At 42.0% G+C, this 14,646-nt stretch overlaps 1 protein-coding gene across 2 annotated transcripts in view; it reads left to right on the top strand.

Moving 5' to 3' along the window:
* LOC311238670 (piggyBac transposable element-derived protein 4-like) overlaps positions 1-10,867 on the top strand; it is a 66,591-nt gene extending 55,724 nt beyond the window's left edge. For both annotated transcript variants that reach the window (XM_084326818.1, XM_084326817.1), the window contains exons 3-5: positions 2,350-2,393; positions 5,668-5,758; positions 8,575-10,867. In XM_084326818.1, coding sequence (XP_084182944.1) covers positions 5,673-5,758; positions 8,575-10,246 — 1,758 coding nt within the window. In that variant the 5' untranslated portion in view covers positions 2,350-2,393; positions 5,668-5,672 and the 3' untranslated portion in view covers positions 10,247-10,867. The remainder of the gene's footprint in view (positions 1-2,349; positions 2,394-5,667; positions 5,759-8,574) is intronic.
* The last annotated feature ends 3,779 nt before the right edge of the window (positions 10,868-14,646 follow it).

Genomic DNA, 14,646 nt, shown 5'->3' with positions numbered 1-14,646 from the left:
GTTTAATCATCTTCCCTTTATTCATTTCCTTAGATTTTTTTTTTACACATGATCTCAAGAAGGCACTGAACGAGATCAGTGGCAGTTTTTCATGTCTGGTCATTATTGGCATGGTGTTATTCACTGTCAAAGATGCAAAGAAAAATCATAATTCATATTCTCCTTTGTTTCATCACAATTTAAGAAAGCCTAGTAATGGACACAATATGTCTGACACTGGAAATACATTCACTGAGGTCCATAGATGTCCCTAGATACCAAGAATATGCAAATTAACCTTGTAGAAGTGGAGCAATATTCCATTTACTTAGGTATGTATTTTAGGCGGATTTTCAGAAAATAGGGCTTTGGGCTTAAGAGGTTAATGGGAAGGGTGTGCTTGTACATTTGAACAGTTCCATGATACGTGGCTGCATTGTGCTGAGAAAGAGGCGCAGATCCACTTCTACTCTGAGGCGAGATCTGTATTTATTTTTTAATGTCAGTGCCAAAAATCCGGCCTCACAGATAGATGTATGTTGATGCGAAGGGCACACACTTTCTCTGCGCAGCATTACACAACACTGGGTACTCGTTCCCGACTGATTTGCGAGGGCCTGTCCAGTGAACTTGACTTTCTCGTCACACGAAAGATCAATTTGCGCCACCTGCTCAGACAGTGGGAGGCCTGTTGCGTCATGCGTAATGAACGGATCTAGGATCCAGTTGTCCAAATTGTCTGTGCTCTCAGTGTAATAGTTCTGAAATTGTTCAATGAGCCTGTTCAATGGCTACAGATGATGGGCTTCAAATTATTCTTTGCAACATTCTGTTCCTCCAAAAAGCCATCAAGCTGAGGAAATACCCCAAAATCTCCGCTGATTATCCTGGAGTGCCACAAACTGAGTTCCTTAATTTAATCCAGCTCTCCATTTTAGCTGCGAGTCCAAACGGGTCTGTCCGGACCTTGTAGTCCCAGATTCAACGCATTGAGGCGGTCAAAGATCTCGGCTAGATATGCCAGCTTTGCCAGCCATTCATTATCGGCACATTTATCTGTCAATGGGTTGTTTTTGTCTGCAAGGAAAATCTGTGCTTCTTCTCTCTCCGCATTTCTGACAACAAACCTATCCATTGCAAGTGTCAAGGTTACACACAAAAGACGAGATGTGGTCTCCACGATTATATATGCGCAGGATGTAGTGAGATATGTATTGGAATACTGTGTCGGCCTCCATTGATGAAGGGGCGAAACATGGCAAATACAAACAAGCTTCCAGGCAGAAAACTAAATCTGAGTTGGGCTTGTGTTTTATTTTTGTCTTGTCACCTACCCGCGATCCCACTTTGGGTCACGAGTCACGACCCATAGTTTGAGAACAGCTGGAATAGATGCATGTATGTGAATAGTAGAGATGTTTCCTTCCCGATCCGATTCCCATACCTAAGCTTTGGGTATCAGCCGATACCGAGTACTGATCCGATACCAGTGCATACATTAAAAAATAAAATGTATATTATATAAATTATTAAACGTTTGAAAAAAAATTACAGATACTGTTTTATATATACTGTTTTTAGTAATGACTAGAAAGTAATGGTATTTATTCAACAACAGGTGATTGTATAGATTAGTATCATTAATTGACAACTATGCTCAATGAGTTCACCCACGGAACTGTTGTTGGTGTTGGGACATTGGTTCCGCATGCACAGACGTTATACGTTGTTGCACTTGCTATCCAGTCGGCTCCGGTTCAGAGTTAGCTAGTAACGTGTATGTTGTAGGGCTGACCCCTATTAATCGATTAGTCGACTAATCGGTCGAAAGCAGCCGTAGTCGACTGGCCAACCTCTTAGTCGAATATATATATATTTTTTAAATATATATATATATATTTTTTTTTTTAATAATTTTTTCCAAAAGAAAAGAGGCCTAGAAGCGTGGCTAACGCTAATGGTACGCATACCAGAGGCTAACTGCCTACGAAAACAGGCACAGAGGCACTGAAAGAGGATTTCACCCATCTAATGAACACACTAGACTAGACAAATATCAAGATGTATCCATCAGTGGACCAATTGCATGCTTTTGCAGAGGACAAGAAGCCTTCAGTTGACTCCTTCAGACATTAAGCACCCCCACAGCCCAAATGAAATGATAAAAAAAAAAAAAGTTTTAAAATATTATATATATATATATATTTCTTTTTTAAGTCGACCAATAGTCGACTAACGGCAAATTTTGGCCAATCCTAGTCGACCATCCAAATCCTTAGTCGGGGACAGCCCTAGTATGTTGTGATGTTCGATGCACAATAAATATTCAATAAAGTTTGTCATGATTTCTGTTTTTCCTTTTGTTTCTAGTTATGATACTGACGACGATGATGACGATGATGACCCAGCCCTCAGTATGTATTCTACCTCAAGTCTGGCGCTCTGGAATCTAATTAACACTAAACATTAACATTAAAATACATAATTTTTTCAATGTAACATTTATGATGAGACATTCCTTCATTGATCCCCTTGGGGAAATTCAGGCATCATTGCAGCACAGGGGAGGTACAGGTATGGGAAGGGTAATAGAAAGAATATAACTAGGTAATAATATATATAATATAATAAAAACCGTTACAGGACAATATAAAATGTGAATAAAAGTAAACGGTGGGGGGGTAAATAATACATAGTACACACTGTGCTAGAGTCTGTGCAGGGTTTAGTAGTTAACACTTTCAGTGCCCAGCAGGGGGCGCACATTTAGTGCTTGAATGCCCACCATCCACTTCAATGTTAGCATTAATATCGCCTAATCTATGTTTTATATTATGGCTATGTGTCTAATCTGCCCGTCGCATTATCAATGACTCATTTCCAGTCAACATTGTCGAAGCGGATTGTTTTTTTATCGGTTCATTTCCGTTTTATAGCATTTTGAAAAGCCCTCGTTTTCACGAGAAAAAAAAAAGATTCCATGATAATCGCCCTGTACTGTAACATTCTAGAACGTTGTCATTTTTCGGCCTATTTATGAATAGTTTTCAAATAAACGCTAGATTATCGATAGTATATGTGTACGTGTGCACGCTGGTGCCGCGCGCTGAAAATTAGGGATGCACCGAATATTCGGCGGCCGATAATTATCGGCCGAAAATGGTCAAAAAGGCTCTTTCGGCTTTCGGCCGAAAGGGTTTTAGCACCGGAAATATATCACCGAATGTCAAAGAACAGGGATGTTCGTAACCTACCTAACGTGTTGTTGTGATGACGTAATCAAAACACGGCTTCAGTCATTACATGCGCAACGTGAGCTCTTCAGTCCTGCGTTCTGCAGCCTGTGATAACTCCTCTTGGGACTCGGGAGTCGCACTGTTTCTATGTAAACTCTGCGCGCAACGTGTCCAATAAATGCGTCTTTAACATGCTTTATATCCTCACCATTACTATATGCCCGTCGCGGTTAAAAACCTTTTTAATTAACGTTAGCGTTAAGCTAGCTAACAAGGCTTCCGGTCCTCTTTCACTCCTCTCTCTTAAAGCTACGTCATCCCCCGCTAATAGTCACGGGAGATGTAGTAAATACAACAGTCCTTCCATGTAGGCTAGAACGCCGTGAATTATGACAGTAGTTCAAGTTTCTTTATTAGTTGTCATACATAAATACAGAGTACTTTTATATAAAATGCTTACTGTAGCCACTACAGTAACATCATTAAGTCTGCTATAAGCTATTCTCCCTCTCATGTGTGCAGATCTTTATGCATTGGCTTTGTTCTGAATGCACTTTGTTGTAGTTATCCTACAGAGAAAATAAAATTCACTTTCTTTGCACCCCCCCCCCCCACCCAACCTCCTCCAATGTACAGTTTCTACGTCAAATGTATATACTCCCTTTTCCTGACTCCTTCTGTATCACAAACAGTACTGTATTTGCAAATCTGGTATGTCATAAATGTATAGATGTAGCAGTACTGACTATCTGTATGTCATGTATGTCATATATGTCCTGATGAATTGAAAATGGGGGACCCTGATGTAAACAAGACGAAAGTCTTTCTCTGGTCTGCATCCCCTTAACAATTGTGTGTATTGAGCTGTACTGTATTGTACCCATTCTGCAATCTGTTAATAAAGTTTTCAATCAATCAATCAAAACTTGACTTTAATGCACATTTTGTTGTATGCAAAGAGAAAATGTTTAAATTGTACAATCTTTCAGCAGTCAGTCTGGAATTAATGTATGCATTCAAAAGTGCTGAATAAATGTTTTATGGACCCATAATAGTGATTATTAATATTATTTAAGTTAAGTTTTGCCATAATCATGTCTTTGTCATAATCAGGTAGCTGAACAAAAATAAATAAATAACATTATATATATATTTCTATTAATCATTTTCGGCATTCGGTTTTCGGCCAACTGTTTCCTATTTTCGGTATCGGTTTCGGCCAAGAATTTCCCATTCGGTGCATCCCTACTGAAAATCGATTCTCTCAGTTCCTGATCGCTCTTATAGTCAAACAGCCATATCACATTATAGGGGAAAAGCTTATATCTCCGTGAAAACGGGTCTGATTATCCTAAGACTGGTAAAATAGATTCCTTACCTGAGATCAGATGGTATCTAAATGGATTATTCCAATTCCTGATCGCCATTCCAAATATTGAATTATTGATCCCACGTGTATACTGTAAAACACATATTACACGCTGTGCTGAGGGTCTAGAATGAATCTGATCGGCTCCGGTTACATGCGTGAGAAGTAAAATGTGGATTCCGGAGTTTTTTTTCTCATCCATTTTCATCAAGTCCAATCCAAAATGGTGCATTACCATCTGGGAGACGATAGGGGGCGCTTTTTTCACATCTGAGCACCTGGCGGGGCAGGATTACCAACGGTAGACTCGGTTGATGAAATATGAATTCAGATCACTAATAAAAAAAATTAAACGAGAATTCTCGTGATGGGCATTCAAAGTGTTAAGAGTGTACATTGTGGGGCGGCTGGGTGGCGCAGCGGACATTGCGCTCGTCACCAATGCAAGAGACTCCGGTCTCGAATCCGGGTGTCAGCATTGCCTCCGGCTTGGGCCGCCCGTCATACTGGCTCATTGGCAGAGTCAGTGGGTGGAAGTCGATGGGTGGTAATCTGGACGTTGTGGACATCCAAGGGTAATGTGAGGGTAGTGTGAGCCTCCCACACGTTACTCCTCGCCAATGAGAGTCCGCGCTGGCAGGTGAAAAGATGTGACAGGCTGCCTCCTCGTGTACCGGAGGGGACACGTGATGCAAGGCTTCTATCTTCCCTACAACCGACCAGTGGGGGGCATAGTCGAGCAACGTTCAAGACAGGGGAGGGGAGAATTGGAAAACATGAAATTGGGATGGGAGAAAAAAATAAGGAGAAAAAGTGGATTAAAAAAAAATAGTACATTGTGGTAGGGATTTCCTGTGGGGTGGGAGTAAGCAGAGCAGGAAAGCGGTAGCGGATGAGTGAAGGTACAACTTGTGAGTGTTATAGCTGTGTTTTATTTGTAAATAATTTCTTGGTGTTGTAAATAATAGTATTGTTAGAGTTTTGGAGTGTTTTTGGCAGTCAGTCTTCTTTGCCATCGTTTGTCTTTTTCGCCATAATTTGTGTTTTTATAGATTTCATTGGTTATAATAATTTTGTAAATAGGAGAAATGTGGAGGAGATCTACCAAGGAGAGGAAAGTCCCAGGGAGATTAGGTCAGGAGAAGACGGGAGGAGTGTTGCCATCTCAACCACCGTAAGTCATATACACTGGATATTTATTCCCAGCTTTTATTACAATGTTTTTCAACATCTAGTGTATTTTCTCGTATTGGCTTTGTCTTAACACTTTGAGTGCCAGCAGGGGGCGCACGATTTAGCGCTCGAGTGCCAACGCTCTATTCAAACGAGCACATTTGCGAACGCATAAACTATATCTTAAATTATGGCTATGTGTCTAATACGCCCGTCGCTTATCAATGACTTGCTTCCAGTCAACATTGTCGAAACGGATTGTTTTTTCATCGGTACATTTCCGTTTTATACCATTTTGAAAAACGCTCGTTTTTGAAAAATTTCAGAAAAAAATGCCCTTTACTGGAATACACAAAAAACTGTTTATTTATTAATCGTTTTCAAATAAACGCTAGATTATCGATAGTATATGTGTACTTTTGCACGCTAGAGAAGCGGGCTGAAAAATCGATTATCTTATTTCCTGATCAGCACACACACACACACACATAGGGGTCACGTTGATATATCTGTGAAAAAAGTTCTGATTACCCCAAGACTGGTAAAATAGATTCCTTACCTCAGATAAGATGTTCTCCAAAAAGATTATTCCAATTCCTGATCGCCATTCCAAATATCGATCGTGTTTATTGATCCAACGCTGGGTGCTCGAAAGACATATTCCACGCTGTTCTGAGGGACCACAAAGACTGCAATTGGCTCGGATTACATGCCTGACAAGTAAAATGTGGATTTTGATTCAGTCCAATCCAAAGTGTGCATTACCATCCGGGAGACGATAGGTGGCAGTATTTTCCCTGTTCGAGCTCAGAGAGAGTCCCAGTGGTAACTTGAGTCTAGATTGATGAAAAATTTATGGAAATCGGGATTTTTTTTTTTTACGATTAATAACGAGATTTCTCGTCGTTGGCACTGAACGGTTGGCATGAAATAACGAGAATTCTCGTCGTTGGCACTCAAAGTGTTAACAGATTGGACGCCAAAAAAAGAGTATACTCGTTATTGCCCGCCATGCGTTGTGCGCCAGAAACGAGTTAACTCGTTTTTGGGATCAATATAAAAAAAATTCGCCATGGCATTCATAATTCATCCAGCCTCCCTCCGGGACTGCAGCTGGACCCTGTCTGATATTGCAACGCCTCAATACCGCCACCTGGTGGATGATCGGGCAAGTTACACTCTAAGCCAAACCGCAAGTGGCGCTGGTGCATCGAGGAAATTCCTCCGGCAGTAATATCTTGTAACGTGGGTGTAGATACACACTCGAGTGCATGGGATCGCTTTCGAAATGCAATAATCAATATGATTTAGGCGTTTATTGCGTCATACAAACGGGAAATGGATCTAGCAGATCGACGTCAAATAATTGGAATATTTTTCCTCCAGTCTCATCGGCGAACGGTAAGAGGAATATAACGTTATTTTCAGCCCGATTGTTTATTCATTTCACTGCAAACCATCTGATCAACATATCAACCCACACTAAATAAAAAAAAATTATTGAACCTTTATTAGCTAAATAAAGCCGTTACTGACGATCAAGGAATTATAAACCCCCCCCCCCCCCCCCCACCCCTTTCCTTCACGCATGATGAAGCATAATGTATACCGATCATATACATTTGAATTTTTTAATATAGCGTGTATAGGAAAGAAACGCCAATCGATCCATATCCATATGCTTCAGGGCCTATAACTCGCGTTTTTGGAATTACAGCAGAAAACCTTAAAAACATACTTATATTCTCGACGGTATTAACACAACAATGTATGAATGAAAAAATATAACCTTCACACATCCGGAACGATAGATACCCAATGTTGAATGGGCCATAGTAATGTCGATATAGCTATAATATTTAAAAAGTTATAGCCCTGCAAAGAAGGTAAACATCTCCATAGGGTTACAGCGCTGGCAATCAAAGGATGGGCATACTGCGTGGCAATCAAAGTGTTAAAGGTCCCATGTTTTGCTATTCCTTTCACTATTTGGGCAATGTTACACAATTCCTGTGAGTCTATGGAACACATCTGTAAGGTTTTTTTCAAAATAATTTATTGTTTTGTATTTCTAATAAAGTACTCTAAAGCAGCATTTTTCCACTTCAAGATTTCAAGCTGTTTTGGGCTGGGCTCCGCCCATAACCGCTTTGAGTGACAGTCACCCACACAGCGTGATACATGTATACGAGAGAGCGAGAGAGAGAACGAGCGCGCGCGAGAGAGAGGATACATCGCTCCGTGGCCGTGTGTGCTGTGTGAGTGGCTCGACTGCGATTGTTTGTAAAATGCAGGTGGACCGTGGAGAGGGAGAGTCAGGGACAGGGAGACCGCTTCCGCATTATTCCAACTGCTCCGTTGTTGAGCGAATTGTTGATTCTCTCTTGTCGGCACCCGCGCACGTCAACCCGTTTGAGTGTCAGTATTTCCACTCGCTCTGTTGTTGAGCGAATTTGTTGATTGTGGGCGGTGACTACAACCAGTGCCTTACTCACGTCAGCGAGTCAAATCAGAATGGCTTAGTTCAGTGAGGGAGGAACTCGAGACTGGACTGATGAGCCAAAATGAGAATTAGAGGCACAGACCCCATTGATACAACCCCACATTGCTAGAAAACAATGCTAAACACTGGAAAAGGCTATTTATAAGACATGGGACCTTTAAATCGCTTTATTATTGCTTTATTTATAACTTTTCCTGTGTTATATTTATTACTTTTCCTATACTTTTCCTTATACTGTTGAACACTTTTCTAGAAGCACAAGGGTTTCTTTTGGATAAATCCTATCTAATCTTGTGTTATGTCTATATTTTTAGAGATTCTTCTGATGAAGAGCCATCCACCAATACCCGCAGAAGTACAAGGCGGGGACAGCGTCGGATCCGTGGCCGAGGCAGTCGAGGTGCCGCTCGTAGCCGGTCACCACGTGGCCAAGAGGCCTGGAAGACGGAGGCAGACCCTGACACTGCCGGGCCTCACCAAATCAGATTCAATCCCAAGCGTAGCCCTGGTCCCCAACCCCCCCTCACCACCGGCAACCAAACGCCATATGATATTTTTTCTCTTTTTTTTGACGCAGAGTTACTCAGGCTCTTGTGTGCAAACACAAACAAAAATGTAAAGAAGAATTTGGGCCAGGGGCAAAAGTTTGTTTGGACTGACATCACCCCACAGGAGCTTAGAAAATACCTGGGCATGTTGCTGTTTATGTCCGTGTGCAACCTCCCCAAATTAACAGACTTTTGGAGGGCGAAAAACATTTTTCAAGTGCCCCTTCCGGCTTCGGTCATGACAAGAGACAGGTTTCTAGCAATCAACTCCAACTTGCACATGAGCGATCCGAACGAGGATGCGGCCAATGACCGGAAAAAGGGGACGGAGGACTACGACCCCCTGCAACCGGTCATATCTCTCCTGGAGATCATCAGAACCCGCTGCAAGAGCGTTTACCACCCAAAGCAGCACCTCTCGGTGGATGAGAGGATGGTCGCCACAAAGGCTAGACTCACGATGAAACAGTATATGAAAGCCAAGCCGTCAAAGTGGGGGCTAAAATATTTTGTGTTGGCTGATGTGAATGGGTACACTGTTGACTACAGGCTGTACACTGGGAAGACCCAGGGTGCTTCAGGGAAGGGGCTTTCCTTTGACATGGTGGCAGAGCTGGTGAACAAGGACTATCTGGGGACTGGCTACATTGTCTACTGTGACAATTACTACACCAGCCCTCTCCTGTTCCGTCATCTGAGGCAGCAGGGGTTTGGAGCTTGTGGGACGTACAGGCAGGGCACAGACGGCGTCCCAACAACTCGCGAGAATGCCCTGGACAGAAGCTCAAAGAGAGGCTCCATCAGGTGGATCAGGGACGGCGACCTGCTCTTTATAAAATGGATGGACACCAGGGAGGTCTCCATCTCCACAACTGTCCATCCCGTATACACAGGGGAGACCGTCCTGCGGTGGCAGGAGACCAGCGGTGGGCGGAGTCGGAGGGTCCCTGTCCCCAGACCCACAGCTGTGGGTGAGTATAACAAGTACCTGGGGGGAGTGGACACCTCTGAACAGCTGCTGGGAACAAACTCTGTGCACAGAAAAACAAGGAGTTGGTCCATGATGGTTTTTCAGCACTTTTTGGACATCGCCGTCACCAACAGCTTCATTGTGCACAAGGAGGTCAGCGCCAGGCAGCAGGAGAAGCCGATGACACGCCAGGGTTTCCAGGAGGAGCTGTGTGCCGGGCTGCTCGGCGTGCCGCTGGCAGGGCCGCCTGTGCCCCCTGGGCCCCCCGCTCGAGGCCACTTCCCCGTCCCCACCAACCAAAGAGAGGGCACTGTGAAGAGTCTGAAGGCAAGCGAGGGGAGGAGACGATGCGCTCTCTGCAAACTCAAATCACAATGGATGTGTGAGGTTTGCAAGGTGGTGCTCTGTCTTCACGTGGACAGGAACTGCTTCAGGGACTACCACAGCTGCAAGAAGGAAAACGCCTAGACATGGACAAATATAACACTGTAACATGGACACTGAATGCTCTAGGCCAGTGGTTCCCAAACTGTGGTGCGCGCACCCCTTGTGGTGCGCGAGCGCCCTCTAGGTGGTGCGTGACATGAAAAGGCTAATGGTGGTAATTTTTTATTTTATTACAATAAAATTTCATAAAAATCTTAGTCAGACCTTTAGTATTATGGATATTAAACATGCTGGCAGAGTACATGCATCCATGTTGTCGTGAACATTTTAATTAAATAAAGAAATTCCCTAGGACAAGGAGTTGGTCATATCCAAAAAAAAAACCTTACTGTCATGAACTTGTCCTAATAAACTAACCTACACTGTAGCACTCAACACTTTGATGAACATTGTTGCTCAGCTGATAGAGTTGTGCCCTTCCTGATGGCTTGTCGTACAGAACATGTAAGTCGCTTTGGATAAAAGCGTCAGCTAAATGACTAAATGTAAATGTATCCATAGTCACCGTGGGAAGAGATCAAATAAAAAATAAAATCTGTGCACGGAGACCAGCAACAATATCTTCTAACGGAAACCCATTGGGGGGTGCGTCAGCTAGGTCGGGAGGTGACAGGGGGTGCACGGCCAAAAAGGTTTGGGAACCGCTGCTCTAGGCAAAACTCTTTGACAAGATGTATAATAGATTGAGTTTCATTTTTGTAATCTCAAAGGTTTTCTTCATGTACATTTACAATTGTTTATAAAGAGAAACCTGATAAATTAAAATGCAGTGTTTGATTTGGTGCCATTTAGCCAAATGGTGACACTATAATGACAAACATTACAGTTTGGCCTGTAACCTTTTAACTGTAAATCTCTAAATTCTTATTTTTCTGGGGGGAAATCTCCACATAAGCCACGGCCATTTGTATCTATATTTTCAAAATCAGCATTTTTTATTTTGTCAATCTGTTTTTTCACTACTATGAGTGCCAAGTGTCCTCTTCCTGGCGCAACAAACCTCTGCACCCTGTCCCATTGAATGAGATACAGTATATAGAACTCTTTGGTGATTTTACAAACTTAATTTTACTGTTGTTGCATGTCAGCTAACATTAGCATGCTAGTTAGCTTATTATCATTAACTACCATTGTAAACATTAGCCCACTCTGCTGCTCCTGATGCCACTAAAGACTCACTTTGATAGCACTCTGAATTTAGCAACGCTTCATTTGTACCAGAGTCTCATACGTTATTGGGTTTCCCCGATTCAGCGGGTTTATGACTGCAGGTAATGACGGCAAAGCCTGCAATCTCTAAAACGTTTCAGTTACATAAAAGTGGCTAATCAACTAATCATAAGCAAATGGCCATGGTAAATGAAATCATCGGCATATAATGTTATTATGCAGCTGGCAGGCTTCCATCTGCTCAGAGTGGATCGCCACATGGAACTTTCCAGCAAGTCAAAGGATGGAGGAATCTGTTTCTCAACAGTGGCTGGTGTAATGATGCGTCTGTGATCCTTTAACACTGTTCTAGTCTTAAATCTTCCTTCATCAACTAAAACATACCCCCTCCCCCCCCATGAGTTTGCTTCATTCATACTGGTTGTTTACGTCCCACCGCAGGCTAATTTAGGCTGCCCTGGCCTTCCCACATAATAGGCAGGAATGAAAGCTATGTAAACCTGTTGTGTGAACGTCAAGAATGTGGACCAGTGAATGATCTTCAGGTGTGCTTGGCCTGTATAGCTGGGAACGAGGTTACCCACTGGGTGAGTTCATAGTGGCTGTGTTGTCCTACATCAGCTTTTGCAAGGACAGCGGTGTACCAACACACGCATGGTGAGTTACGACGATGCCCAAACCCTGCTTCACAGCACAGAGAAAGAAGAACCGTTCAGGAGTGGAGACCAACGCTATGGGGGCCGCGCTGTGAGGTCTGCATTAGACTTCATATCAATAGGGTTTAGCTTAGTCAACACCACCGGGAAGTTCTACAAGCGGGCCAGAGGATGTACATACTGTATGAGTAAATTAACTACTTCATAACATTTATTTTTCTTTTTTGCTCACATTATCTTGAATGAATGCGTTTATTTATTTCTAACATAAATTTAAAACAAATTAAATAAATAAAACAAAGTAATAAACAGATTTTTTTTAAACAAGCAAAACAGTAATGTTTGAAAAGGAGTAGGATGAAGTGTAAAGTAACTATGTATTCATCGTACCCCCTTCACTCTTATTATCTTATGCAACTCATATTAGCTCATTTTCATACAACCCAAATGTCCACACTATGAAAAGAAAATCAGTCATCAGTAATAATACTAATGATAATCCCGCTGATAATTGTTTCGTGCTTTATGTGTGCAGTCTTAAATTCAGCCAGGTCCCTGAGTTTCATGGCATGTGATAAAAACTGCGTTTGTGTGTTCCAGATATCCTACCTTATTGATAATCCTAATTGCTCTTTTTTGTAGTGTGCATAATGGTTTTAAGTGTTACCCCAAATCTCCACACAGTAGTTCAGATATGGTAGTACTAGTGAGCAATATAGAATGTACAGTGATTTATCCCCGCAGATGAATGTAACCTTCTGAGTCTTGGCAAATAACACCTCCATGCAGTCCTTGAATGCTGGAATCTGGAGCTCTGTATACACAGCTGACACATTTCTTTGCTTTTCCATGCAGATCTCTACTGTGATACAATCCATCAAGTTATCAATGGTAGATGACATGCATTCTACCTTTTATTTGAGGCAATTGTTTTATATAGTGCTACACCCCCACCTCTTTTCCCAATCCTGTTAATATAATTGAGTTCATATCCATTCAACTCAGTCAACTCTTTTCTCAGAGCTAAGCCAAGTTTATGATATTGAAAGGTTTATGGAATTGCTCTAAATATTCTTTAATGTTTTGATGGTTAGCATATAAGCTTCTGCTGTTGAAGTTAAACAATATAAAACTCAAAAGTATTATTATAATTCTTATTACATAGCAGCAAATAACTCGGTAGTGCAATACTGACGGCATTATCTCATGTTCCCATTAGACTTCATATCAATAGGGTTTAGCTTGGTCAACAACAGGGACGTTCTACAAACAGGCCAGAGGATGTGCATACTGTATGAGTAAATTAACCATACTTCATAAACATTTATTTTTATTAAAGTTTTTGCTCACAATATCTTAACAATATAAAACTCAAAAGTAGCCACTGCAGCCATTATCACGAGCTCTGCTCTTCTGTGTTCACATAACTTTACCAAAACTGACTTGTAATCTAAGTTGCCTAATCCAGTTTGTCAATTTTAAAAGCTCAGATGAGGGGAGCTCCAGTAGCTCACCACGTACCGCGAGTGCCATTTCGGCGCCGGGGACAACCGTGCTCGTCACGGATCTGGGGTTTAGCGAGTTCGAATCCCGGACTGCAGCCGTGCCTTTCCCAGAGTGTCTTCCCCCCCATCTGAACCCTTTCAGCCTGTTTCTGTCGGTCATCCTTGACCAGAATAAATGCGATAAACGTATAAAAGAGCCAGGGGAATGGCCAAAGTTTAAAAAAAAAAAAAAAAAAAAAAAAAAAAAGCTCAGATGACGGAACGGGGTTATTTGTTTATATATATTTTTATTTACAAGGAGGTAGGGAAGGATGGAGAAGGATGGATGGAGGAACGAGGTCCCTGGAGGAACAGCTGGGGACGGGTATGTGGTGCCCAGGTACTCAGCTGGACTCCTTCCCCTGAGAGAGATAATTTGTCAATTGAATATGCTACACAACATCTGAATCATACCTGCCACAGACATCACAGAAGGGTTAGTTTTGATTCATTTCTCAAATGGAATTGGTCTCTACTGTAAATCCATTTACATTTACATTTACATTTACATTTACACCTCCAAGTAGTTCTTCAACTTACTCAACCTTGTTGGTTTGAATAAGGATGCATTGCAGAAAGGGCAATGAAAGTGCTGGAAGCACATGGTGCATTTCTGCAGCTCCGGCAAAGATTTACCATTTTTAATGGTGATATGCATAGAAAAATAAAGGGCCTAATTGGTCAAATTGAACGTTCTTAGATGATTCCACAGACTTTGACTACAAGACCACCTGACATGCCCACATATAGCTCATAGTCGTATGCATATTGCACATACATAGCCTACCTGCATAGAGACGTGTGTAGTATAGTAGTCATGTATAATACTGTATAATATTGCTGGCTGCACAATACTGCTGTAGGCCTATAATACTGCTGTTCATATCATATAATACAGTCAAATAGTAGTCATGTATAATATTGCTGCCTGTACAATACTGCTGTAGGCCTATAATACTGCTGTTCATATCCAGTATACACATATTTTCCCTATAGAGTGTTTGCACCGACGTCACGATTTGGTCAGTAAACCGGATGCGCGGCCATTCAG

Source organism: Notolepis coatsorum, assembly GCF_963971535.1.
Source record: "Notolepis coatsorum genome assembly, chromosome: 13".
NCBI lineage: Eukaryota > Metazoa > Chordata > Actinopteri > Aulopiformes > Paralepididae > Notolepis > Notolepis coatsorum.
The sequence above is the reverse complement of the archived record's forward strand: the minus strand, read 5'-3'. Positions and strand labels throughout refer to the sequence as shown.